The sequence below is a fragment of the Neofelis nebulosa genome, chromosome 11 (assembly GCF_028018385.1).
Source record: "Neofelis nebulosa isolate mNeoNeb1 chromosome 11, mNeoNeb1.pri, whole genome shotgun sequence".
Lineage (NCBI taxonomy): Eukaryota > Metazoa > Chordata > Mammalia > Carnivora > Felidae > Neofelis > Neofelis nebulosa.
Genome location: NC_080792.1, coordinates 56,733,647 through 56,761,100, shown reverse-complemented (window position 1 = coordinate 56,761,100; position 27,454 = coordinate 56,733,647). Strand labels below are relative to the sequence as shown.

Below are 27,454 nucleotides of genomic sequence, written 5' to 3'. Positions count from 1 at the left end.
GCTCTAGAGAAAGGAAGACACACCCTAGGTGGCAACTGACCCACCCATCAGATGCTCAAGCTGAGACCTGGACAGCCACCTTGACACCTTCTTTCTCTTACTTTTCATAGGCAACTCTGTCAGGAGTTGTTGGATTTGCTTCTGGAACATTTCTTTAGGCGGTCTACTCTTCTCATCTTTCCTTAAGTGTGAATCCTTGGTCTTCTCCCCAACCCTAGTGCTGACCTCTCCCCATTGCATTTCAACATAAAGCCCAAAGTTGTGTCGCACAGGGGAAATCCACTTAAATCTAAGCTGCCACCCCCGTCTGCATGTCCCAGCTCATCTCCCCCACCTGTTCTTGAGATGATCTAATCCGGTCTTTCAAAACACAAGACTGGGCCTGTCAACATTCCTACCTTTGCTTGCTTGAAACTTGTCAGATGCCTTCCATTGCCTGTAGGATAGGATATGGGCAAATTTTACTAAGGATTTAGTAGAACTTAACCCTGGAGAATCAGGACCTTTCTTGCCTCCTAAGCCTCATCCCCAGCCAGGCATCTGCCTCCTCATGCTGTAATGGCTGCCCTTGTTTCAGGTCCGGCCACAGGACCCCAGTACCTGCTATGCTTCCTGCCAGTGTTCCTTCTCTCTCTTTCTGGGTCTGTCTTTTGCCTGTTTACAGTACACGTGTGTTGCTAATGTCCACAGAGCCTCACATTTTCGCCTTAGGAAAGCTTTCCCTGATCTCCCAGGTGAAACAGAGCCGTGTGTTCTGTGCTCCCAAGGACCTATACTCTGTGAAAGCACTTAGCATAGTTTATAATTATATTTTTGAATATTTGATTCTTACCCACTAGATTTAAAGCTTGTGAGTGAGGCTTCTTGTCTATTTCTGCTCACTGTTGTGTCCACAGAGCCTAGCACTTAGTAGATCCTCCATATGTATTTGTTGAATAAATGACCAGAGAAAGCAGTTGAAGAGAGTGAAAGTTAGTGTGGGCTATTGGAGAAGCTCCTTATTTGCTGTCTGAAGCTGGTTGTTTGCTGTCCCATGGTTAATAAAGGTACCTTAAAGCTTTGGGCAGGAGAGTGATATTGTTTCTGGTAGAGAGACTGTTGCAGGGAGAATCTCTGGAGAGTTCTGGGGAGAGGTTGTGGGCTGAAGAGGAGTGGAAAGCTCGGTGTACTGGCAAGAGCTGGTGAGATGGGGCTGCTTGGCTACTACAGAGCCAGGGGTATCTGAGAGGAGGAGATGGCTTCAGAGGTATTAGGAAGTGGAGCTGCAGGAATGGTAAATGACCAACTGCAGGGGCTGCAGGAGGCAGCACCGGAACTAGTGTGTAGAGACCATTCACTGACTTAGGGAACGTGGGGATTGCATTTGAGGGACAGCGCTGGATTTTCCTGTGGAGACTGGGCCCCGTGGAATACTCAGAGGGTGCACAGCAGAAGCTGGTGAGCGGGGTCGAGCGGCAGCTACATCAAGTGTATAGGTAATAGGGGAACCTGTGAGTACAGGGAGACCTCTCTGCGGCAGGGGGCACGTTGAGCAGAAGACTGAGGACAACCCTTTGGTGTGGAGAGGAAGGGAAGCCAGTGAGGAGCCAAGATGGAGCCCTCAGAACCACGGGAGGAGCATTGGATGGGCAGGCACCCTTGGGGCGGGCATGACGCACTGTTCTCTGTGTGTCCTGGGACCCACTGTACAGCACTCTGTGTGAGTAGTTGCTACCTGGAATGATTCTGACTCTGTGATAGGGATTTTGAAATAGAAACATTTATTTCCCAATTAAGCAGGAATTTCTATAAAGCCAGGTTTTAAGAGTTTATGACAATGCTATTTTAGTTTTGCTATATGTTGAGAAGTGTTCTACCAAGATAACCTATGGGTTGCCATTTTCTTTGTACTTTTAATTATCTGTAGTTGTCTTCACAGTGCTTAGGATCTTACGAGAAATTATTTTTCTCTGGTAGTTGTTGTTATAATTAATCTTTTATGATAGCAAATCTGAATTCGGTAGTTCAGGATTTAATTTGATGAGGAAGCTGTATTTTATTGATGATTTTAAAATCATAGGCAGGATGCCTTAGAATTGAAACTAGTTATTTAAATCAATGCACATGTAAGGCTTATCACAATAATGGGTACACAAAATAAGACATTCATGCCAAAACTAAACCTTGGGGAAATCACTTCCTTCATCTTTAAGATGATTAGCTGATTTGTTGGCTACCTCCCATCTCTGAAGCTTTATGACTGCATTTAAAACTATTTTGGAGAGTTAACATCATAAGCTTTTTGTATAAAAAAATGCTATGATCATGAAAGATTTTTGGTGCTGTCTCCATGTGCTATTATAAATTAGTTCCTTGAACATCAGCTTAAAGAGACAGAAAAATATTAGCTGTGAATGCACTCTCTTAGTTTTTATAGTTCTTATCTGTATTTTATACAGTGAACCTCAGTTTAAATCAGAAAATATAGTATTTACCATGTGATAACTATACTCCTAAGCTAATTTATCATTTATGCATTCCTTATTTTTCAAACAAATTAAATATGATTATTTGGTCTATTTTCACAATTATTGAACATTTAGAAAATTTTTAGTGGCGAGTTTGAACAGTTTATTAAATATCAGTACTTATTTCTGATATACAGCTCTGTATTTCGTTTCTTTTAACCATGACTTAGCAACAGAAATTTATATTACACTTTTGCACATTAGAAACCTGAAATGGGTGCCCCTGAACTAAAGTGAAGGTGTGGGCAGGGCTGCATTCCTGTGGAGGCTCCAGGGGAGGATCTGTTTCCTTGCCTTTTTCACCTTCTAGAAGCCACCTGCACTCCTTGGCTGGTGGCCCCTTCCTCCATCTTTAAAAAAAATTTTTTTTTAATGTTACTCATTTTTGAGAGACAGAGCATGGGCAGGGGAGGAGCAGAGAGTGAGGGAGACACAGAATCTAAAGCAGGCTCCAGGCTCTGAGCTGTTAGCACAGAGCTGGATGTGGGTCTTGAACCCACCAGCCACGAGATCATGACCTGAGCTGAAATCAGATGCTTAACCGACTGAGCCACCCAGGCATCCCCCTTCCCTCCATCTTTAAAACTAGCAAGGTAGAATCTTTCCTATTTCTGTGTCATGACATCTTCCTCTGACCACAGCTGGGAAAACTTTACCACTTTTAAGGACACCTGTAATAACATTGGGCCCACCTGGATAATCCAAGATAATCTCCCCACCTCAAGAATCTTAATTTAATCACACCTGCAAAATCCCTTTTGCCATGTAACCTAATGTGTTCAGAGTTTCTTGGGATTAGGACATGCGTGTCTTTGGGAGATTAGGACGTGCATGTCATTGGGAGGCCATTTTTCTGCTTACCGTAAGTTCTCATTTGCAGAATCACTCTGGGCTTCCATGTAAGAAATGGGAATTATTTTGTACCTGTTACCTGTACCTGTACCTGTTAAAGGCACAGTGCCATTGTTGAGCATCTTGAGCACATAGCATAGGGTCTCATACTCCTTAGGTCTACAGTTACTGCACTTTCTTGTTGCATTTATACAACATTATAATTCAAGTCAGGACTAGGGGGCTCTAATTCCAAAAGAGTCCTGAAGAGCTCAGTGGAGAAGAGGCCAGTGGGGACTAATGGAGTCTTCATTGCTCCTTTGAATGCACTTTCTAGGAATTTAATTTTTGAAACTGGTTTAGATGTTTTTACATTAAAATTCTCCTTTCAACAGTGCTAATTATCTTTCAACTAATAACAGTACTCTTCTTTGCCCCAAATGGTCTGCCAGTGAACCGAAATTTAATGTTCCTTCATGGATTTTAAACTTACATTCAGCAAAAATGATTAGTGTTTTAAAAGGTTAGCAAGCTGTGAGGTTAAGATATGATTTGGGAAGGAATTTATTTTAAACACTTTTAGTATCATGAGAAAAAACAATTTTGAACAATATTTAAAGTATGTTCATTAACTGAAGCCCAGCAGGGGATATCTTGAATAGAGGAAGGTCTAAATTCTTGATCGACAGAATTAATTAAATTAATGAAAATAGCAGTAACAAATGGAGCTATATTATATTTAACAGATTTCATTAGATGTTTCTAGGATACGTAGAAGAAAAAGGTCAAGGGAAATATGCAGTTAATCACTTTATGAAGAGAATATTGCCATCTCATATAGACGGATGTTATTTTGAAGATTTACAGCATGGTATTCATAGGGGAGTATTTTACTACCAACCCATAATTATAAGGGGCTTCTTTAAGGAGTCTTGGTGATAGAAATTAATTTCATAGACTTGCCTGCCCCACATCTACTACATGTCAAAGAAGAAATCAGTTAACAGTAGGACATCTGCACACAAGTGTGCTCGTTATTATACACTTGGCCATTTCCAGTAAGAACTCTGAGATTCCTTAGTTCTTTATTCTCCTCTAGTGAGAGAACTGGGCCCAGTTAGTGATCTTGATCTCATTCAACCCTGTTGTTAAAGCGACCCTTCATCTTTTCGGCAGTTTCTTCTGGTCTTCATCCTATTTTCCACATCCAACCACCTGTTTGATTTGATCTCTCGATTAAAGACCTTCATTCTCTTCTCCACCTCCTTCTCCCTTCCTCTCCAACTTCTCTTCCTTTTTTCCTTTCTTCTCCTCCTTCTTTACTTGTTCTTTCCTTATATTCTGATACACCAGTCTGTTCTGTTTTTTATATCTCAGTGCTTTCTCTTTTACAACTCTTTACACTCCCTCCCATTAGGTGCTGAGATTTCCATGTGCTTCACCTATGATTCTCTTCTCATATTGCATTTTTTCTTTTGGTGACTTCGTTATATGGATGTTACCCCATTTGTTTCTACCTAGCTGCAGATTCATATCTCATTCCACACCTGAAGTGAACTTCACCATATCCATTCACACCCTCCTTAATCTTCTTTTCTCTTTGTTCTTGGTCTCTTTTAATGCTGTCACCATTTACCTGTTCTGAGTCTGAAACCGGCATGTGCATATGGCATATGGCATACATACATATATGGTACATGCTGCACCTTAACCTTAATTACTAAACAAGAAAGGAAAACTAAATGAAGATGTGGGAAAAGTTTTAAAAAAGTAAAAGTGAGAGGGAATAATATCTGCGTCTCTGTAGCAACATATTTACAACATGATTTCCTAGCAAACTATTGATTATGAAAATGCACCTAAGAAGATGCTGAACATTTGAATAGGTCATACAGTAGAAGAGACGGGAAGGTGAGGTCCAGTGATAATCACAGCTGAACTGTTCTTCATCTTTAAAAAAAAGAAAAAGAAAAACAGGTAATTCCAGTGAGATTCAAACCCTTCCAGGCCATATGAAGAGGATGATTTTTTTTTTTTATTACGCTAGCATATGATACCTGAGGATGTAGTACAAAACCCTAAGCTTTAGACTATAAATGTGTAACCAATATTCTAAATAAATATCGATTTAATCCAGGGATATATTAGAAAATTGATATCCTATTAACAAAAAGGGTGGAATACAAAATTCAACAATGAGACAGTTTGATATCTGTCAACACAATTCATACATCAACAAACTAAAAGGGAAAAATCATATAATGACCTTTAACAGCGAAAAGGATTTTGATACATTTAACTGTCATCTGTAGCAAAAATTCATGTGTAAAATAGAATTAAATATAATAAAAATTATTTACCAAAGTGTAGTAGTAAATACGCCAAATAGCGAAATATCAAAACCATTTCAATTAAAATTAGGAAATAGAGATGTCCACTAGCATCATTTATATTCAGTCTTTTCTTGGGGATTTTAGTGAATGAAAGAAAAAGCAAATTTTAGTGAGTGGTAAAAATTCTGGAAAGAAGAGATAAAACTAAATAGATAGTTGCAGAGGTATGGTCTTTATTTCTAGAAAACCCAGAAGAATATAATTATAAGCTATTAGAATTAATATAAGATGTTGTGGTTGGGTAGAGAATAAATATAAAAACACATTAGCTTTTCTGTGTGTCAGCCACTAACTCTTAGCAATCAAAAAGGGAAAAATACTGTGCCCGCCAAAGCAATAAAGTATAAAATATTTGGAATAAATTGAGCAAGAAATGTGAAGGACCTTATATGAAGAAAACTAGAAAATTCTATTAATGCGTATAAATTAATATCTGAACAAATGGAGAGACAGATCATAAAAGTATCAATTCCCCCAAATTAATATTTGTTTGTTTGTTTGTTTTTTATTATTTAAAAATTTTTAATTCCAGTAGAGTTAACATACAGTGTTATATTAGTTTCAGTTGTACAATATAGTGATTCAACAATACATTTCTCAGTGCTCATCAAGGTAAGTATTACTCTTAATCCTCTTTATCTATTTCACCCCTCACCCCTTCACTCTCCCCTCCAGTAGCCATCTGCTTGTTCTCTATAGTTAAGAGTCTGTTTTTTGGTTTGTCTCTTTTTTCCCCTTTGTTCATTTGTTTTGTTTCTTAAATTCCATAGTGAAATCTTACGGTATTTGTCTTTGTCTGATTTGGTTCACTTAGCATTATGCTCTCTAGATCCATCCATGTTGTAAATGGAAGATTTCATTCTTTTCTTATGGGTGGATAATATTCCATTATATACCACATTTCCTTTATCCATTTATGGTCTTCATCTATTAATGGACACTTGGGTTGCTTCCATAATTTGGCTATGGTAAATAATGCTGCAATAAACATAGGGGTGCATATATCCTTTCAAATTGGTGTTTTTATGTTCTTTGGGTAAATGTCCAGTTACAGGATCATATGGTAATTCTATTTTTAATTTCTTGAGGAACATCCATACTGTTTTCCACAGTGACTGCACCAGTTTGCATTCCCACCTGATAGGTGTGAGGTGATATCTCATTGTGGTTTTGATTTGTATTTCCCTGATGAAGAGTGATATCAAACATCTTTTCATGTGTCTGTTGGCCATCTGGATGTCTTTGGAGAAATGTTTGTTCATGTCTTCTGCCCATTTTGATTGGATTATTGGTTTTTTGTGTGTGTTGAGTTGTGTAAGTTCTTATATAATTTTGGATACTGATGCTTCATTGGATATGTGATTTGCAAGTATCTCCTCCCATTCAGTAGGTTTTGTGTCTCACAGTTTTGCTGATCGTTTCCTTTGCTGTGCAGAAGCTTTTTATTTTTGCTTTTATTCCCCTTGTCTCAGGAGACATATCTAGAAACATTTTGCTACAGCCAATGCCAGAGAAATTATTGCTTGTGTTTTTTCTAGGATTTTTATGGTTTCAGGTCTCGTATTCAGATCCTTAATCCATTTTGAGTTTATTTTTGTGTATGGTGTTAAGTGGTCCAATTTCATTCTTTTGCTTGTAGCTACAAGTTTTCCCAACACCATTTGTTGAAGAGACTGTCTTTTTCCCACTGGATATTCTTTTCTGCTTTGTCAAAGATTAATTGACTATGGAATTGTGGGTTTGTTTCTGGGTTTTCTGTTCTATTCTGTTGATCTGTGTGTCTGTTTTTATGCCAGTACCACCATACTGTTTTGATTAATACAGCCTTGTAGTATAACCTGAAATCTGGAATTGTGATACCTCCACCTTTGTTTGTCTTTTTCAAAATTGTTTTGGCTATTCAGGGGCCTTTGTGCTTCCATAAAATTTTAGGATTATTTGTTCTAGTTCTGTGAAAAATGCTCTTGGTATTTTGATAGAGATTGCATTAAATGTGTAGATTGCTTTGGGTAGTATGGACATTTGAATAATATTTGTTCTTTCAATCCATGAGCATGGAATATCCTTCCATTTGTTTGTGTCATCTTCAATTTCTTTTATCAGTGTTTTATACTTTTCAGAGTATAGGTCTTTCACCTCCTTGGTTAAGTTTATTCCTAGGTATTTAATTAGTTTTTGTACAGTTGTAAATGGACCTGCTTTCTTAATTACTCTTTCTGCTACTTCATTATTAATGTATGGAAATACAACTGATTTCTGTACATTCATTTTGCATGCTGAAATCTTACTGATTTCATTTTTGGTGAAGTCTGTAGGGTTTTCTATCTGTAGTACTATGTCATCTGCAAATAATAAAAGTTTTACTTCTTTCTTACCAATTTGGATGCCTTTTATTCCCTTAAAAAAACCGAATTGCTGTGGTTAGGACTTCCAATACTGTATTGAAAAAAAAGTCATGAGATTGAACATCCTCGTCTAATCTTAGGAGGAAAGCCCTCAGTTTTTCACCATTGAGTATGATAGCTGTGAGTTTTTCCTATATGGCCTTTATTATGTTGACGTATGTTCCCTCTGAACTTACTTCGTTGAGGGTTTTTATCATGAATGGATGCTATACTTTGTCACATGCTTTCTCTGCATATATTGAAATGATAATATGGTTTTTATCCTTTGTCTTATTGATATAATGTATCATGTTTATTGATTTACAAATATTGAACCACCCTTGCATGTCTGGGATAAATCTCACTTGATTGTGGTAAATAATATTTTTTAATGTACTATTGGATCTGCTTTGCTAATACTTTGTTGAGGATGTTTTCATCTGTATTCATCAGAAATGACCTGTAGTTCTCTTTTATTGTAGTGTCTTTATCTGGTTTTGATAAGGGTAATGCTGGCCTGTAGAACGAATTTGGAAGTTTTCCTTCCTCTTCCATCACTTGGAATAGTTTGAGAAGAATAGTATTAATCCCTCTTTAAACAGTTGATAGAATTCACCTGTGAAACCATTTGGTCCTGGAGTTTTGTTTGTTGGGAGTTTTTTGATTACTGATTCAATCTCATTGCTGGTATTGGTTTGTTCAGATTTTCTATTTCTTCCTGATTCAGTTTTGGGAGGTTATATGTTTCTAGAAATTTATCCATTTCTTCTAGGTTGTTAAATTTGTTGGCTTATAATTTTTCATAATATTCTTTTACAATTGTTTGTATTTCTGTAGTGTCAGCTGTTATTTCTCCTCTTCATTTGTGATTTTGTTTGAGTTCTCTCTCCTTTTCTTGATCAGTCTGACTAAACATTTGTCAATTTTGTTGATCTTTTCTTTTAGTTTCTATTTCATTTATTTATGCTCTAGTCTTTATTATTTCTTTCTAGTGGTTTTGGGTTTTGTTTATTCTTCTTTTTCTAGCTCCTTTAAGTGTAAGCTTAGGTTGCTTATTTGAGATTTTTCTTGCTTCCTGAAGTAGGCCTGTATTGCTGTAAACTTCCCTCTGAGAACAGCTTTTGTTGGAACCCACAGATGTTGGACCATTGTGTTTTCATTTTCATTCGTCTCCATATATTTTTTGATTTCCTCTTTGATTTCTTGGTTGATGCACTCATTAGTAGCATGTTATTTAATCTCCATGTATTTGTGCTGTTTCATGATTTTTTGTTGTGGATGATTTCTAGTTTCATATCATTGTGGTCAGAATAGATGCATGTTATGGCTTTGAACTTTTAGAATTTGTTGATGTTTGTTTTGCAGCTTTTCTTTGCAGTTTGTGGTTACCATTCAGTTTATATATAACATCTTCTGCATATAGCAACCTATATTGAGTTGATGGTCACATAAGTTTGAGCCTATTCTTACTCCTCTTCTTGATATGTTTTAGGTTTATAGTGTCATACTTTGCATCCTTTTATTTTGTGAGTCCCTTGACTGATTTTTACAGATATACTTATTTTTATTACTCTTGCTTCCTACTTTCCTTACTCTTGCTTTGATCTTTCCTTTACACTCAGAGAGCTCCTTTAACATTTCTTGTAGGGATGGTTAGTGGTCATGAATTTCTTTCCCTTTTGTTTGTCTGGAAAACTCTTTGTCTTTCCTATTATGAATGAGAGACTTGCTGGGTAGGGTATTCTTACTGCAGATTTTTTCCATTCAGCACTTTGAATATATCATGCCACTCTCTTTGGCCTGCAAAGTTTCTGCTGAAAAATCCACTGATAGCCTTATGTGGTTCCCCAGGTGTGTAACTGTTTTCTTTTCTCTTGCTGCTTTTATTTAATTTAAAAATTTTTTTATTTCTCTATTTTTGGGAGGGAGAGAGAGAGTGTCTGCATGAGAGGGAGAGGGGCAGAGAGAAAGGGTGAGAGAGAATCCCAAGCAGGCTCCTTGCTGTCAATGCGGAGCCCGAGGCAGAGCTTGATTGATCCCTTGAAATGTCAGATCATGACCTGAGCTGAAATCAAGAGTTGGACACTTAACTGACTGAGCCACCTGGCCTCCCCTTGCTGTTTTTTAAAATTCTCTTTTTATCATTACTTTTTGCCATATTAATTCCTATGTGTCTTCCTGTGGACCTCCTTGCATTGATTTTGTTGGCAGATCTCTGTTACTCCTGGATTTGGATTTCTGTTTCCTTCCCCAGATTCAGGAAATTCTCAGCTATTATTTCCTCATAAATTTTCTGCCCTTCCTTTCTGTCTCTTCTAAGGTTCCTATAATGTAAGTGTTATTATGCTTGGTGGTGTTGCTCTGTGCCATAAGTCTATTTGCATTTTGCATAGTTTTTTTTTTTCTCACTTGGTCAGCTAAATTACTTTCCGTTACTCTGTACACCAAGTTGCTGATTCATTCTTTTGCTTCCTCTAGTCTACTATTTATTTCATCTTGTGTATTTTAAGTTTCATTTATTGTGTTCTTCATGCCTGATTTGTTCTTTTTTTATCTCGGTTAAAGGTCTCTCTAACGTCCTCCACTCTTTTCTCATATCCAGTGAGTATCTTTAAGGTCATTACTTTAAATTCTCTCTCAAGCATATTACTTATACCCATTTCTCTTTCATTTTGGACATATTCTTCTATCTCCTCATTTTGACTGACTCTTTGTGTCTGCTTGTGTGTGTTAGGAAAGTTAGCTACATCTCCTGTTCTTGAAAGCAGTGGCTTTATGAAGAAGAGATCCTGTAGCACCCTGCAGTCCAGTATCCGCTATTCAACAGAATCTGGTGCTTCAAGAGTGTCTCCTATGTGTGTTGCATGCACTTTACTATTATGGCTGAGCTGCTTTTTCCTTTAGTCTGGTTGTGTGCAGTGGCTCTCTTTTGCCTGTTGTGGGCAGTATTCATCCCTGTGGTGTTAGTGGGTTAGTCTGAGAATGCCTTGAGCTGAAGTTGAATCAGACTAGGCATTTGCCAGAGATGCAGTAGCACCAAACTGCAGGGCACTTTCCCTGTGTTGTCCCCTGATAAGTTTTCATTGGTACACAGGGCCTGCGGTTAAAGCAGCTGTCTGTCCCCAGCCCACTGCAGGGTCCACAGTCTTGACTGGTACAGGTGGTTATCTCTCCCCCTCCCTGGGGCAGGAGTCACCGTGGAGTGGTGCTGGCCCCTGTTGGGGCTGACTGAGCACTGCCAGACTTGTAGCCCCAGTTTGGACGGGCTTCATTGAGAGCTTATTGGAGGGAGCAGGACTGTAGAAGGGTGTGGGGTTGGAGGCACAGTGTTAGTAAAGTTTGTACTTGTCCTCAGGACTGAGGCAGGCTGAATTGGAGGGAGCAGATTTACAGAAGTGTGTGGGAGGGCATGCATGATGTTAGCAAGTTAGGTATTGAGTGTCAGCACTATGCTGGTTCCTGCAGGTGGCTGTGTGCTTAATGCTGGGGGGCAGGGGAGGGAATTGGCAGCCTCGTTTCGTTTGTTCCAGGAGAAGTCTCCTAACAATCCCTGTTCCTCCAGCACAGGCTCTGAGATTAGTAAGCAAATCTCTCTTCTGTACACCCCAGGCATTTTTTAAACTGCTGCTTCTATCTGTTCTCTCTGCAGGGCCATTTGTTGTTTGGTCTCTCTCTCTCTTTTTTTTAATATGAAATTTATTGTCAAATTGGTTTCCATACAACACCCAGTGCTCGTCCCAATAGGTGCGGTCCTCAATGGCCATCACCCACTTTCCCCTCCCTTCCACCCCGCATCAACCCTCAGTTTATTCTCAGTTTTATTTATTTATTTTTTTTTTTTTATTTTTTTTAAAAAAATTTTTTTTTTCAACATTTTTTTATTTATTTTTGGGACAGAGAGAGACAGAGCATGAACGGGGAGGGGCAGAGAGAGAGGGAGACACAGAATCGGAAACAGGCTCCAGGCTCCGAGCCATCAGCCCAGAGCCTGACGCGGGGCTCGAACTCACGGACCGCGAGATTGTGACCTGGCTGAAGTCGGACGCTTAACCGACTGCGCCACCCAGGCGCCCCTATTCTCAGTTTTAAAGAGTCTCTTATGGTTTGCCTCCCTCCCTCTCTAACTTTTTTTTCCCTTCCCCTCCCCCATGGTCTTCTGTTAAGTCTCTCAGGATCCACATAAGAGTGAAAACATATGGTATATGTTTTTCTCTGTATGACTTATTTCACTTAGCATAACACTCTCCAGTTCCATCCATGTTGCTACAAAAGGCCATATTTCATTCGTTCCCATTGTTAAAATGTCAATACTACCCACAGCAATCTACACGTTCAATGCAATCCCAATCAAAATTGCACCAGCATTCTTCTCGAAACTAGAACAAGCAATCCTAAAATTTGTATGCAACCACAAAAGACCCCAAATAGCCAAAGTAAGTTTGAAGAAGAAGACCAAAGCAGGAGGCATCACAATCCCAGATTTAGCCTCTACTACAAAGCTGTAATCATCATGACAGCAGGGTATTGGCACAAAAACAGACACATAGACCAATGGAATAAAATAGAGACTCCAGAACTGGACCCACAAAAGTATGGCCAACTAATCTTTCACAAAGCAGGAAAGAACATCCAATGTTGTTTGGTCTCTTAAGGGTGGGGACTCAGTTTCCTCTTGCCCTCCTGGGTCTCCCAGACCTGAGCCCACTGATTGTTAGTGTTTCAGATTTTAAGTCCTGCTGGCTGTAAGAACTCATGAGATTTGGCCTTTCTGGGTTTCAAAGCCAAATGTTAGGCGGATTCATCTTCCCCATGGGCTCCCTGGTGTGAGAGTCTGTTTCTCTCCCCTCTTTGCACCCACAGGATCCCTCCCTCCCAGGAACATCCCTGCGTTTGTTTAGCTTCAGACCACGTCTCTTCAACATGGCCTCTTCTCTACGTGTAGCTGTGAAGAGTCTGTTCTGCCAGTCTTGGGTCATTTCTGGGTTATTTACACTGATGTGAGTGTTATCTGGTTGTTTCCATGGGACAAGGTGAGCTTAGGGTCCTCCTACTCCACCTTCTTCCCCAGAAGCTCCCTAATTAATATTTGATTCAGTTCCAAAGTAGAATCCCAACTGGTTTTTATTTAAATTTATTAAAATTATACTGAAGTCCCCAATATTCTGCTTGCATACTAACAGACCAAGAATCTGGGACACAGAATAGAGAAACCAGGAAGAGGTGTGAGTATGTACTATATTACATATAGGCTAACATACACAGTACCTACAGGTAAATCAGCTCAGGAGAACAGAGTATGGATATTTTTTTATAGGTTATGGTTGTGAAACTGGCCATCTATCTGTATAAAAATGAATTACAAATAGAGTGTAGACTTAAATGTTTTTAAAATTTTTTTAATGTTTTTATTTATTTTTGAGACAGAGAGAAACAGAGCATGGGCAGGGGAGGGGCAGAGAGAAAGGGAGACACAGAATCTGAAGCAGGCTCCAGGCTCTGAGCTGTCAGCACAGAGCCCGACGCGGGACTCGAACCCACAGGCTGTGAGATCATGACCTGAGCTGAAGTTGGATGCTTAACTGACTGAGCCAGCCAAGCTCCCCTAAATGTTTTTTTTTTTTTTAAAAGGTTTTACAAGAATATTTTTAGGAGGCTAGATGAATTCTCTAGGAGTGAGGTGGAACTTCATCAGGAGTGGAAACTATATTCAATGAAAGAAATTAGATAGACATGTCAAAATAAGTTTTTATTTAATCTGAAAATTTTGTTATTTCACTCTTTTTGGAGGATGTTGTCGTTGGATGTATCATTCTTACTTGACAGTTTTATGGCATTCATTGCTTTAAATTTGTCATCTGTTATCTTCTTACCTCTATTATTTCTGATGAGAAGTCATCATATTAAAATTACAGAGCCCCACCTGCTAATATTGCCTAACCCTTTTCTTGGTTTTATTTTCTCCTTAACCCTTATTGCTATCTGACACACTGTATATTTTACTAATTTATCTTACCTCTTTTCACAGACTAGAATTGATGGTAGATAAAGGTAGGGATTTTTGTTAGTTTGTTTCATGCTGTATTATAAGTAACTAGCATATAGTAAGCATTTGATTAATATTTCCTGAATGAAAAATTAAAACAGAATGAATAGTGTCATCCAGACAATGTTAATTGTTCTGTCCACTGTATTCTCATGGCTCTTAGCTCACGTCTCTGCAGTTGGAATTTTCCTTATTATATAATAGGTATCTGGTTCCCCACTAAGCTGCAGTCTCCATAAGGGCAAATACTATATTTTATTCATCTTTGGATAATTAAGACCTAACAACACAGGGTTTGTGTCATAGAAGATTTTGTTTGTTGGGTCAGTTATTGTGCCTGGCTCACCTTGGCTTTCTCTGTGTTGTCCCACAAGACTCCTCATGACTGTAATCCACATGGCTCTTTGAGCTTGCCACTTCTGAAGATGACCCTTTCCAGTATGCATTTCATATGCATATCCATGAACCTTGTCTTCATCATAGACTGTGCTTCTGGTCTTTCTCCTGGTCACCTCTAGACTTCCTTGAACCAGTGCCCACTACTTGTTTTCTTGTAGAAAATATTGTTTTCTTGAAAGTATTTCCTTCCTCATTCATCTTGTTTCTCAGCTTGCTCCTTCTCACTATTGTTTACTGATTTTCTTTTGCACACATCTTAGATACTGAAGTTCCCTAGGATCCTATCCTTGGCCCTGCCTACTTTGTGCTCTGTATACATTCCCAGAGAATCTCCTCTGCTTTACCCCCAGTCACTAATAGCCACTAAATCGAAGTTCCCAGTCCTGATCTTTCTCAAAAATTTGTGTTTATAATGTCTCCAGATAGTTCACCCTAAATATCACTTAGACCCCTTTAGATTTCAGAGATTTGGCATCTCTGAAAACGTGTTCATGTTGCTTTCTAAGCCTGCTCCTCTAGTTTTGACTTGCTCAATGTCAGGCACATAGACTGTGTCTTCTAAGCTTGAAATGTCAGCGTCCTCAATTTCCCATCTCCTTGATTGTCCAATTTTGTCAGTTCCCTTTTAAATGTCCCTCTGAATTATTTCTGCTCCTCTCAATCCTAGAGTAGCTGTCTCAAGCCCAGACGTCACTAGCTCATGCCTGCTTGTTGAAACAGCCTCCTTTCTGTTATCTCTGATACCAGTTGTCCCTCTGTGTTCAATTCCATCATCTCTAAAACTGCCATCAGCAGTATCTTTAAAAAAAATCTAAATAACTACCCAAACACTGTGGACAGGGCAGAGGAGAAATAAGACCAAAACTTATTGTGGCATTTCTCTGCTTAAAACATGCACTGGTTTCTTAGCACATATAGGCTAAGACTGAAATTCTTTGCCTGGTGTTTTAATTAGATTCTTCCTTTTATATGGAAGAGAGATCACTCAGGCTTTCCCAAGTAATGGGCTATACTGAACAAATACATACTGGGGGAGGATGGAGACTCATGGAAAGTGAAGAACAAGACTGTGGTCAGAGAGTGCCCATCCCGCCCCTGTCTTTAGGGCCATCTGCAGCAGGAACCTGGCCCTCTTTCTAGGGCAGTGGTTCTCAAACATTAGCTGCATCAGAGTCACCTCCAGCACCTGTTAAAGCAGATTTCTAGGCCCCAGCCCCAGAGTATCTGATTCAGTAGATGCCCAGATTTTAATTGATGCCCCGGATTTGTATTTCTAACAGTTTCCCAGGTAATATTGGTGCTGCAGGTCTGGGTACCACACTTTGAGAACCTTTATCCTTTAAGGCACATATCATATCATCTGGAAAGTCTTATTTGATGATATCAGTCAGAATTAGTTTTCTCTCGAGGTGCCTGGATGGCTCAGTCAGTTTGGTGTCTGACTTCGGCTCAGGTCATGATCCAGTTAAGCGTCCGGCTTCTGCTCAGGTCATGATCTTACAGTTCGTGAGTTTGAGCCCCGCATTGTGCTCTGCATTGACAGCATGGAGCCTGCTTCGGATCCTCTGTTCCCTCCCTCACTTGTTCTCTCTCTCTCTCTCTCTCTCTCTCTCTCTCTCTCAAAAATAAATAAACATTAAAAAAAAGAATTAGTTTTCTATGTTTCAGGTTTCTGCATGTTATGTTAGAACCGTGGTTCTCAAACTTCAGCCTTCATCAGAATCACTTAGAGGGACTATTAAAACACAGGTTGATAGTCTTACTCCCAGAGTTTCTGAATCATTAAGTCTGGGTTATGACCTCCAAAACTTGCATTTCTGACAAGTTTCAAGGGGATGCCCATACTTGGAAAAACCATGGTATTAGAATAACTTGCTTAACCACCTCTCTTCTGTGCAGAACTCAGATTTTTTTGTGTTAGTACCTTACATTGTGCTTCTGGCCACTTGTTGCAATATCTGAACACAAGTGCCAGCCATACATGTGTGCTGAATAAACTTAATTCACCAGAGCTTGAATTCTGGAATGTTCTTTGATATCACATCCTTAGAACTCCTCCTTCTCCTCACCTCTTTGCTCTCTGAGGAAGCTTTGAAATTGCTTATGTCCTGTATTTTAGCTTTTCTATTTCTTCCTGTTCTGTGTCACTGGTTTTCAGCCTTCCAGTGCCTCCCGGGCCAGTTAGGCCCTTTACACATTTTATCTCCTGTTCTCATGTTCCTCAGTCCACTTGGCGGCCTCCTTCCTCATCCACTCCCAGCTGTCCTCAGAGTTACCCATCTGCTCCCACTACCAGGCTGCCAAGAGCTGAGGAGAAAGTCCCATGGTGCCAGTCACTCCTGTGCAGAATCACCAGCTTAACTGAGTGGGACTCTCAGGGCAGACCTGTGTTCCTTCAGTCTGGTCCTGGTTGAATTTCTGCAGCTCCCACCTTTCCCCGTGCTCCCAACACAACCATTACAGCTTGCCTTCCAGCAGATGTCCTCCAGCCTCATGAAGGAGGCGAGGAGTGATGTCCTTCCACCTTCTTCCCTAGCACACTGCAAGTGCTTTCTTTTTACTCTTGTTCACCACCCACCTCTTCATATCAGGGTCCTTGTTGAAACATTTCTCTGTCTGATTCTCTCCCCCACTGATTGTCCCATCTCCTCTCAGAGCCTCGCTTCCCCGTCTGGGTTCATTTCCGTCAGCTGCGGAGCTGAAATGCTCTCTTTTCCTTACATTTGTTAAAAAAAAAATTCCTTTCTCATGAATATTGTTCCCCCTCTGGGTCTCATGTTACCTGTCTCTTCCTTTTCTTTTGCAAACCTCTCCCAGGTATAGTCCACACTTGCTGTTTTCATGATGCCTCCTTTTCACTCTTTGGCCACTTGAATCTGACCTCTGATCTGATCCTTCCATTGAAATCTCTCCCTGTGACATCACGGTGATGCCGTGGCTGTCAACCCCGGTAGCTTCTTCTCCCTGGTTAGTCTTACTCGACCTCTTCAATATTTGATGGTGCTAATCCTTCAGACCCTGGGAAACCTTCTCCTCCCCTCCCTGGCTCTCAGGTCTTGTATGTCTCCCTGGAGCCTCTTGCAACTCTGATTATTCGTTGTGCTTCCCCAGCTCCTGACATGGACATTCATGTCTGTCTTGGATTCTTTCTCAGGATTTCTTTCATTGTTGCCTCTTTCTGAAAAATTTGGACCTGTCTTTTTTTGGATATGTTCACCCAGATTATTCCAGTTACCTAAAATTCAGCGTCTCTGAAAATAATCCCTTTTTTTCTACAACATCTTGTGATGCTCCCTCAGTTTGCTACTCTCTGGGTACCCAGGACTGAACCTCACGATCATCTTAGCCTTCTCCCTATACCACCCCACCTCAAGCAGTTGCTTGCTGTAGCCTGTCAATTTTATTTCACCATTGTCCCCAGTTTCATCTCCACCTTTATTTAGGGAACATCCACACTCTCTCTTGCCAAATCTGTTGTCAGTCTGTGGTCTCCATCCCGCGCATCTGCTTCATCCTTACCTAGCACTGGTTAGTGAGTTCTGATAATACCATTTTCCATTCAGACATCTCTGATGCTTCTGTAAACCATAAGAATAGAGATAAGTCTCCTTAGACTTTCAGGAACTTTCCTGATCGTATTTTTGCCTCCTTGCAATCCAGCATTCTAGCCTTCTGTTCCGTGGACCCCTGTGAGCTTTATGTTAGTGGACACCAGACTCTGGCATTTGTAGAAGCAGCTCCCCGCTTGCCAGCTTCTCTTGCTTTGGTCCTGCTGCTCCTTCCTGGATCACCTGCTGAATTTCTGTTTGCCTCAGAAAGCAGTGGTCTCCAGGAAGCTTTCCCTGTTCATAATTAATCCTTCTTCATCTTGTCCCCAGACACGTTGTTTGGGTTTCCTAACTAGTGCCTATCAGTACTCATGTCTTCTTATTTGTTCACCAAAACATGGAGTCCTGCATATGTCAGGTTGGGGGTGACATTTGTCTGTTTGCATGTCTCCTCAACCCGAGTAAATGCCATGTGAGGACAGGAGTCAAGCTCCTAGTATATCTCCCAGCACTTGGGACCTGCTTTGTCTAGGGAAATGAGCAGGAAATGACCCCTGAGTTCAGTCGTACTGAAATGAGATGCAGCCTGGGTGTACAAGTGAAAAATGTTTTAGCCGAGCGTGGGCAAGTGGCATGGTGGAATTATTAAACTGCAGGCGCTTGGAAAGTGTGGGTATATTCAGGAAGCTCCTACTTCAAGGGTTGTTACCCAGCAATGATCAAGCTGCTAACATGAGGAAAACTGTCTCATTCCAGTTGGTACCACAAAAGAAGACATTACTTACATCAAAGTGTAGTAAGATGGGTTGGTTGCTACTGACAGTTGTTTTTCTCACATATTCCAAATTGTGGCCTGATGGAGCTGTATGCAGCTTACCTTTTGAAACGAAGTTGGAATATTGGTGTGAAGTGTTATGTTTATGGCTAATGAAGTTAAAAAGGTATTGTTCTGTGACACGAGCCTTAGGATTTATGTGGTTCTATCCTTAAAAATGATAATTTATTCATTCTTTACCCCTTACCATTTTTAATTTTAGCTCAGAGAATTACTAATAAATATTGTGCAGTTTCCTAAGACTGGAAGTTCCTATTGCCAAAGTGAGGGGTTCATCTATCGGGGATTTTTCAGTCTGCGGCCTCTGAGCGGGACAAATGGGAGCCTGAGTGGTTTGAGCGTGGAGCATCCAGATCAGTTGCACTTGGGGAGTTTCTAATATCAGGGCTCCTAATAGGATATTTTTGCAAGGAAAAAATGGGGTCATGCTAAAGAGAAATTTAAAGTTTGAAAGCATCACAGCATCAGATGACAACTAGGGCTTCTTTCCATATTTCACTAGCATGCTACACTTTTTACATCATGGATTTTTATAAGAAGAGTTGATGACAAAAATGCTAACATGCAGGTGGAAGAATGCCCATCTGAAGAGTTTCCATACAAAGTAAAGGTTTTTTATTGATTTCAGTAAACTCAATTATTCAGAACTCCAGATCTGAAGTGATGAAGTAGGAGACAGCTGTGGTTTACAGAATTGAAAATATATCTCAAGGTTAAGGTATCTGGTCTGGGATAGAGGATACTCAGTGCATGACCAACCCCCTTTTATGAGGGTGATATTGCTGCTGATCCTATTAGATGTCGTGAGCACTTCATAAAAGGAGTACTTCCGAGAGCTAAAACTCTAGTGGCCCTGTCTTCTGCTCTCTGTAAGGACACGGCCTGGCTCAATGAAGTGTACCCATGCATTCATTCATGATTAAGAAAAGGAGTCATTGTGCCAGTCTTCAACTTGTCCATGCACTGACCCTGCCTTTCCTTGACTTGTGACTTGTGTTCCGCTTAGCTCTTTTACTTTGTCACCCCGCTAGACTTGTTTTTCTCAGCAGTTGACTCTCCTATTCCACTTTCCCAAGTTGAATCCTCTGCCAACACTGCCCTCCCTGGACCATTCTTTCTGGAGCTGACCCCCACTGTGAATCATCTGCTGGCAGCTCTGGCTGGACCCAGTGTGGTTATTCTCATCCACCCATTCTTGCTGATGGTTCCGATAGGCTTGGCCCTGCGGTCGCAGGCAAGAAAAATGATTATGGTCAGTGGAGGAGGACACTGGTTCATGGCTATGGTTAAAAAAAAGGGGAGGGGGCACGCTGTCAAAGTATGACAAATAACACAGTCACTTCTACCCCTGTGAAGTTTTTTCAGGTTTTTTTTCTATATTCTTTGCCTTCAATTTCCAGTCTTTGCTCTTGCTAATCTGATGAAGAAGCCAACAAACCTCAAGGTGTATGTAGAAGAACAAAGCAAAATTTAGTGAGGTGGTAAAGTATAAATGTGTCATCTTGGCACGCACAAATTACTGCTTTTAATGAAGCAAGTGCTGTGGGTTTTGGCTTTCTGCAAATTTGGCTGAGGCCATGTAAACCAAACAGCATGGATATGCAGATAAGGAGAGGGAATCTCCTTTGCTTGATAAGAAAGTATATGTGCTGCACGTGCGCGCATGCGTGCGCACACACACGCGCGCGCGCGCGCACACACACACACACACACACACACACACACTGCCTAGTACTGCTCAGAGAAAGAGAGATGGCCCTGCTTATTTCCACAAGAGGGAAAGTGTTGTGTTTATTTTTAAGAGCCAGATGCATCCCCTTGTTTGGAGGATGGCTCTGCCATGGTGTCTCGGTGACCCTGTACATACCCAGTTGGCCAGGTAGACGAGGCTTACCTGCAGGTGATCTCAGTCTGAGAGTGCTCTCTGATCCTTCTGGCCCATGAGAACACAGGAGGCTCTCGAGGAACTGCTTGGAGGAGGCCACCCCCAGGAGGCCATAGTGATAGTTTCTTGTTCCTCCCAGGTTCCCATGAGGCTTGAGTCCTTTTGTGTCACCTCCCCCCAGGGTAGAGCTGCCGATGGTACAAGTGCACAAGGGCAGCATGAAATGGGCTCTCCAGGAACAGGGTATGTGAGCACCCATGCTGCAGTATCTGGACCCTTTGTCTCAGTGTCGCCCTGTGCAAGGGACATGGGAGCTGGGTCCTTTAATTGCTTTTCCTTTTTGCTGTCAATATAAGTAATAAACTGAAGATTTAAAAAGTGCTTGGTGGGGCGCCTGGGTGGCTCAGTCGGTTGAGCGTCCGACTTCGCTCGGGTCACGATCTCACGGTCCGTGAGTTCGAGCCCCGCATCGGGCTCTGTGCTGACAGCTCAGAGCCTGGAGCCTGCTTCAGATTCTGTGTCTCCCTCTCTCTCTGCCCCTCCCCCGTTCATGCTCTGTCTCTCTCTGTCCCAAAAATAAATAAAAAACGTTGAAAAAAAAATTAAAAAAAAAATCTCACTGCCTTAACCCAGCCATCTTCATTTCTTTGTTTTCTTATGTTTTTTTTTATTCATATGTAAAAACATACATTCTCATGCTGAAGTGCATATAAACTGTGCTGAAACTGTGCTTAATTTGAGATTTGCAAAAGTTATGTCGTGTGGTCATCATAATTGTAATTTATTTGACTTCTGTTGTTGGATATTTAGATTTTTTCCAACTTTGTACTGTTGTAAGGGCTTTTTAAAAATTCCTTTTGCATTTTTTTAGAATAATGTTAAAGTTGGGATGAGTTGATCATCAAATATTAACACCTTATTTTTGGTTATAAATACAGGTATACCTTGCTGTATTGTGCTTTACAGATACTGGTTTTTTTTTGTTTTTTTTTTTACACATTGAAGGTTTGTGGCAACCGTGTATCAAGCAAGTCTTTTGGTGCTATTTTTCCAACAGCATTTGCTGACTTCGTGTCTTTGTGTCACATTTTGGTAATTCTCACAATATTTTCACTTTTTCATTATTATTATATTTGTACTGTTGTAACTGTTTTGGGGCACTGTGAACTGCACCCGTACAACATGGTGAACTTAATTGATAGATGTTGTGTATGCTCTGACTGCTCCACTTACCAGCTGTTACCCTCTCTTTCTCTCCTCGGGCCTTCCTATTCCCTGAGACACAACAGGGATTAAAATCAGGCCAGTTAATAACCCTACTGCCACCCCTAAGCATTCAAATGAAAGGAAGTCAATCAATGTAGTGAACTTAATTGTCTTATTTTAAGAAACTGCCACAGCAACCCCAACCTTCAGCAACCACCACTCTGATCACTCAGTAGCCACAACATTGAGGCAAGACCCTCCACCAGCAAAAAGATTATGACTCACTGGAAGGTCAGATGACAGCAGTTTTTAATCAATAACGTATTTTCAAATTAGATTATGCAATATTGTTTTTAGGACATAATGCTATTGCACACTAGTAGACTACAGTATAGTATAAACATAACTGTTGTATACACTGGTAAACCAAAACGTTCATTTGACTGCTTTATTGCAATATTTCCTTTATTACGGTGGTCTGGAACTGAACCTACAATATCTCCCAGGTATGCTTGTATGTATTGTCAACATGACTTTCAAAAGTTTTAGTCAATTTTACAAAGCCACCATGAATGGGTGAGCTTATTAATTTCCCTGTGGACTTAATTTTATGGTGTTTTTAAATTTAAAAGTTACTTGTTAATAAATTTTTATTTATTTGTTGAGAGAGAGAGAGAGAGCAAGCATGGTAGGGGCAGAGGGAGAGGGAGGAAGAGAATATTAAGCAGGCTCCACCCTCAGTGCAGAGTCCAACATGGGGCTAGATCTCACCACTGTGAGATCATGACCTGAGCTGAAATCAAGAGTAAGACACTTAACTGACTGAGCCACTTAAGTCCCCCAAAAGTTATTAATTTAATAGGCATTTCTGCTGTGTCTTCACCGTGTATACTAAAGTGAAGCAATATTATATAATGGGAGTGTATGGGCTAGAAATTCTGTTTAAATTCAGATTTTTCCAGATGTGTGACCTCTGTAAGCCTGTTTCGTATAATTATAAAATGAGGTTATAAATCTGGTATTCAATATTATAAGGAATAAATCTAAACATATACATTCGCACATACACACTTATGTACATGTACATGTGCATGCACACACACACCCTAATTTGGCATTTGTCATATAATAGGTGTGTATTAAGTGACAGGTAATGTACAGTCAAATATATATTGTACATTAGTAATGTTTGGCAGAAGAGTAATAATTGGAACATTTTGCTGTAGCCACTGTGTATAGTGAAAAATAAAATTTAGGATTTACTAACCTGTGTGCATATCTAATACTCTATAAAATGAATGTCGTGTCTATAGTATGTTCAAGAAAGTCACATAAAAAATAAAGAAAATTTGGTGCCTGCAGCAGTGCTGTTTCATAACTGGTTTCTTCTCTCCAGGAAACTGGGAAATGAGTTGGTCACAATAGATACCTTTGAATTCATTTTTAAAGCCAAAAGCATCATGTCAGCAGCCTTTAATTCATTAAGCAAATATTTATGGTCAAGCATGGTTATAGCCCAGGGACACAGGATAGATAGGATCAGTGAGATTCTTTCTTTTGAGGAGCTTACCTGCTAATTCTAAGCAAGCAAACTCGTTTCTTTCAGCTGGTGTGCGTCGCCTAGAGTCAGTGATGATGCGAGGCCTGCCTGTGGGCCCCCAGGAGCAGACCAACATGGTATTTCTTCATCTCACTGGCAGGCACTGTGTTGCTGAGTAGTTCTCTTGCTTTACAAAATATTTAATTCATTGAAAGTTGTTATTTTTGATATCATGTTTTCTTTTTCTGATAAAATTTAAAAGGGTTATTATAGACTTATGTGATCATACAAGAAGATCTTAGATATGATTTACTTCCGGTGAAATGATGATATATAACAATGGGAAATATGATTAAATTGAGAAATTACACACAATCTTTTTAAGAACACAGCTGTTGTAGAAAATGAGGTATCTATATTTGCTTTAGAGACAACACTGCTGTAATTTTTTTTGTAAAGCATATAATTGTAATGTAGTAAAGTGCTTATGTGAAAATAGAGATGTTGAATAATCTTACTAGGGAATCTTCAGGGTTTGTCAAATTGCTTTCTCTATTTAGAAAAATAAAATATCACATATTGTGGTAGAGATGGCAGTAAACTTGTAAGTGCTACAATGGTTGAACAGACTGTAAGCTCCTTGATGGAAATCACACTGTAATGTCCCATTATTTTCAAACAAAGCAAGAAAATCCATTGATGACGATTCTGTTAGCCTTATTTGATGATTAAAATGCTTTTCAAAATTCTCATGCTTTAGTAAGTGTATTTCTTAGCAAGAACATATTAGTGTGTTGTGATTGAGAACTAGTAAATACTAATGTATATACATACTCTGTGTCTGTTTTTAAATTCTGAATTGATATATTTTCCTTGTAATCTGAGCTTAAATTATTCCCTTTTTGCCAATTATATATATGTATATATCAAAGGATAAATAGTATATATTATTTATTTTTCATCTACTGGACCAGGGACTGGGTTATATTTCTGTTTTGGCAGACAGCACACTTGTTACATAAAGGAAGGCTCATCAAATATTTTTTAAATGATTAAAAATCTACATGAATTCTTCCTATGCAACTTGATGGATTTTTATGTTTGTTATTCCATCAGGGTGCTTTATTGTCTTGAGAGGTTTGAAATGTTTGACTTAGAGGTGCATCTTACCACCTGTCACTACCTGTGCTCATGCAGTTCTGACCTTTTACCATCTGTACCTTCTTCAGGAACATTTTACAGCAAGATAAATGTTAAAGCTTACATAGCATTTTTGGCCACTCTTTTCCAGGATGTGTGCATATGAGTGTGTGTTTGTGCGTGCGGGTGTGCATGTGTGTGTATGTGTATGGTAATAATATTTGCAGAGAATTTTAAAACAGTAGAAGGCAACAAACAAGGAAAAATATTTACGTTAATCTCACTGCCCACATATAGCCACTATGAATATTTTGCTGTTTCTTTTCAATTGCTTTCCTATGCATGTGTGTTTGTGTGTGTGTACAAATATCTATGCATAGTGCCTAGCACAAAGAAGGTGCTTTATAAATATGTTGAATAAGTGAATGTCTTAATATATGTCATTATTTATATTTTAAAATTTAGGATAATATAATTAATATGTTTTATGGCTTATGGCCTGACTTTGGTTTTTACTTAACCTAGAGAATTCTAAAGACATTTTGTTACTTAAAAAATATAGTTTTTGACAACTTCATAATCATATGTAGGTCATGTGCATATGTATATATGTATATGTATTCTAATCTATTTGACACTTCTCCCATATTAATACTATTTTGTGTTTTTGCTGTAATAATGTGATGTATATTTACTATCAACTGTTATCATGACTCCTTCCTTAGCTTGTTAATCCTAGAGGGAGAACGACTGGGACATAGAATATAAACTTAAAACAATTATCAATCCTTTTCAGCAGATTTTTATTATTTAAAAATATATTTTTATTGAATTACATTGGATAGCTATTGATCTAGAAAATTTGGAAAGCAGAGAAACGAAGTGCAGAATAAATTGGGAAGAAGCTGTAATCCTGGCAGCTGAAGATGACTTCATTTATGATTTTGATTTACATAATTTTAGTCTTATTTCCATTACATACTTTACCAAAAAGGATCATTTCGTTTTCTGAACTGCTGTTTATTTTCCCCCCACTAGTAGTGTATCATTAGCATAGTCTTTCTCTGCCATTAATTTTCTATAATATTATAGCTTATTATTAAAATGACACGTCTGCACAATGCATTTAATTAGCCCTCTCTTGGTGGACCTTTGGTTTGTTTCCAATGTTTCATTATTATGAGGAGTCCTAGTATAAAAAAATCTTGTGTTTGCCCCTTGGGCATATTTGCTGTAATCGTATTAAGACAGATTCCTGGAAGCAGAATTGCTGGTTCAAGATATACAAATAATTTTTAAGGCGTTTGGCATATATTTCCACCTTGCCTTCCAACAGGTAGTGCCTATCAACCTTCACCCCACAAAAAGGTGTGAAAATGAAAGGAGATTATAAAGATATTTTCAGGGCATTCACCTTAAAATGGACCAAATCATGCTGTAGAAAACCTGTAGCTGTTGACTCTTCTTTGAGAAGAGTAATAGGCTACCCATTTTAAGTGCTTATCAGTGGTTTTCTTGAGGGTGAGATACATTCACAGGCCTGCTCTAAAACAGGAAAAGCTGGGGCGCCTGGGTGTCTCGGTCGGTTAAGCGTCCGACTTCGGCTCAGGTCACGATCTCACGGTCCGTGAGTTCAAGCCCCGCGTTGGGCTCTGTGCTGACCGCTCGGAGCCTGGACCCTGTTTCAGATTCTGTGTCTCCCTCTCTCTCTGCCCCTCCCCTGTTCATGCTCTGCCTCTCTCTGTCTCAAAAATAAAATAAACTTTAAAAAAAAAATAAAAAAAAAAACAGGAGCAGCTGTAGGTGGACTGTTAGATGATTTTACTAAATGCTCACAGAAAGTAAGAGATACAGGTTTTATTTATTTATTTGTTTATTTAACTAATCAGCCTGCTTGTTGGGTTTATCTTCAATTAAATATTATTCTTCTATCTTGAATTGTTTCAAGAAAAGTCACTGTGTTTTCTTTTCCAGTCCCCTCAGTGGCTGCACAGGAAGCTTGGTCTTGGGAGCAGTACTTGACGGAACAGAAGGCTATAGCGGCACCCGTGGAACTATTTTCCAAGGTGAACCACTAACTGTTGTACATTTTTGCAAGGAGTGGACACTTAAGAGAATTAATTAAAAGGAAATCATTTGCCCAGATAGAATACCCACTTACTTGATTGTAGGTCTTGCTGGAAAATAACATAAAACCCATTGAAGCCTTTGTAATTCAGAATGTGTGCTCTGGGGCTGGACTACCTGGGTTTGAAAGTCAGTGCTACCATCTCCCTGCTCTGTGACCTTGGGCAAGTCACTCAGTTTCTCTGTGCTTCAGGATCCTCACTTGTAAAGTGGGGGAAACTACCATACCTACCTCCCTGGGTTGTTGGAAGACTCAGTCAGTTGTACACCTAAAGGGCATTGGAAGCCACATGCACGTACTAAATCGCAGGTTCTAGTCTTTCTTTGTATTAGCACATGCCTGCCCAAGGATCAGGCTTGAGGAATCAATTTTAATGTGGTGCATGAAAGTGGTGGATCAGGCAGCATGTTGGAGGAGATGGTGAAACCCCTTAATCATGTTCTACCTGACCCTGACAATGTCCAGAGTAGCCTGCGTGGGCTTGCTTGACCAAGCAGCTGTTGGCATGGAGGCTGGTGGCTTCAGGCGATCGTCTTTACCCATGGTGCCAAATCTTCTGCTACCCTTTCTATTCTTGGTGTGTGCTTTCAGTATTTCAGGGGAATTTATAGAAAA

The 27,454-nt window shown here is 39.7% G+C and overlaps 1 protein-coding gene across 3 annotated transcripts in view; it reads left to right on the top strand.

Moving 5' to 3' along the window:
- Positions 1-27,454, top strand: part of L3MBTL4 (L3MBTL histone methyl-lysine binding protein 4) — a 450,611-nt gene that overhangs the window by 116,948 nt on the left and 306,209 nt on the right. For all 3 annotated transcript variants that reach the window (XM_058692660.1, XM_058692661.1, XM_058692662.1), the window contains exon 5: positions 26,686-26,777. In XM_058692660.1, the coding sequence (XP_058548643.1) occupies positions 26,686-26,777 (92 nt within the window). The remainder of the gene's footprint in view (positions 1-26,685; positions 26,778-27,454) is intronic.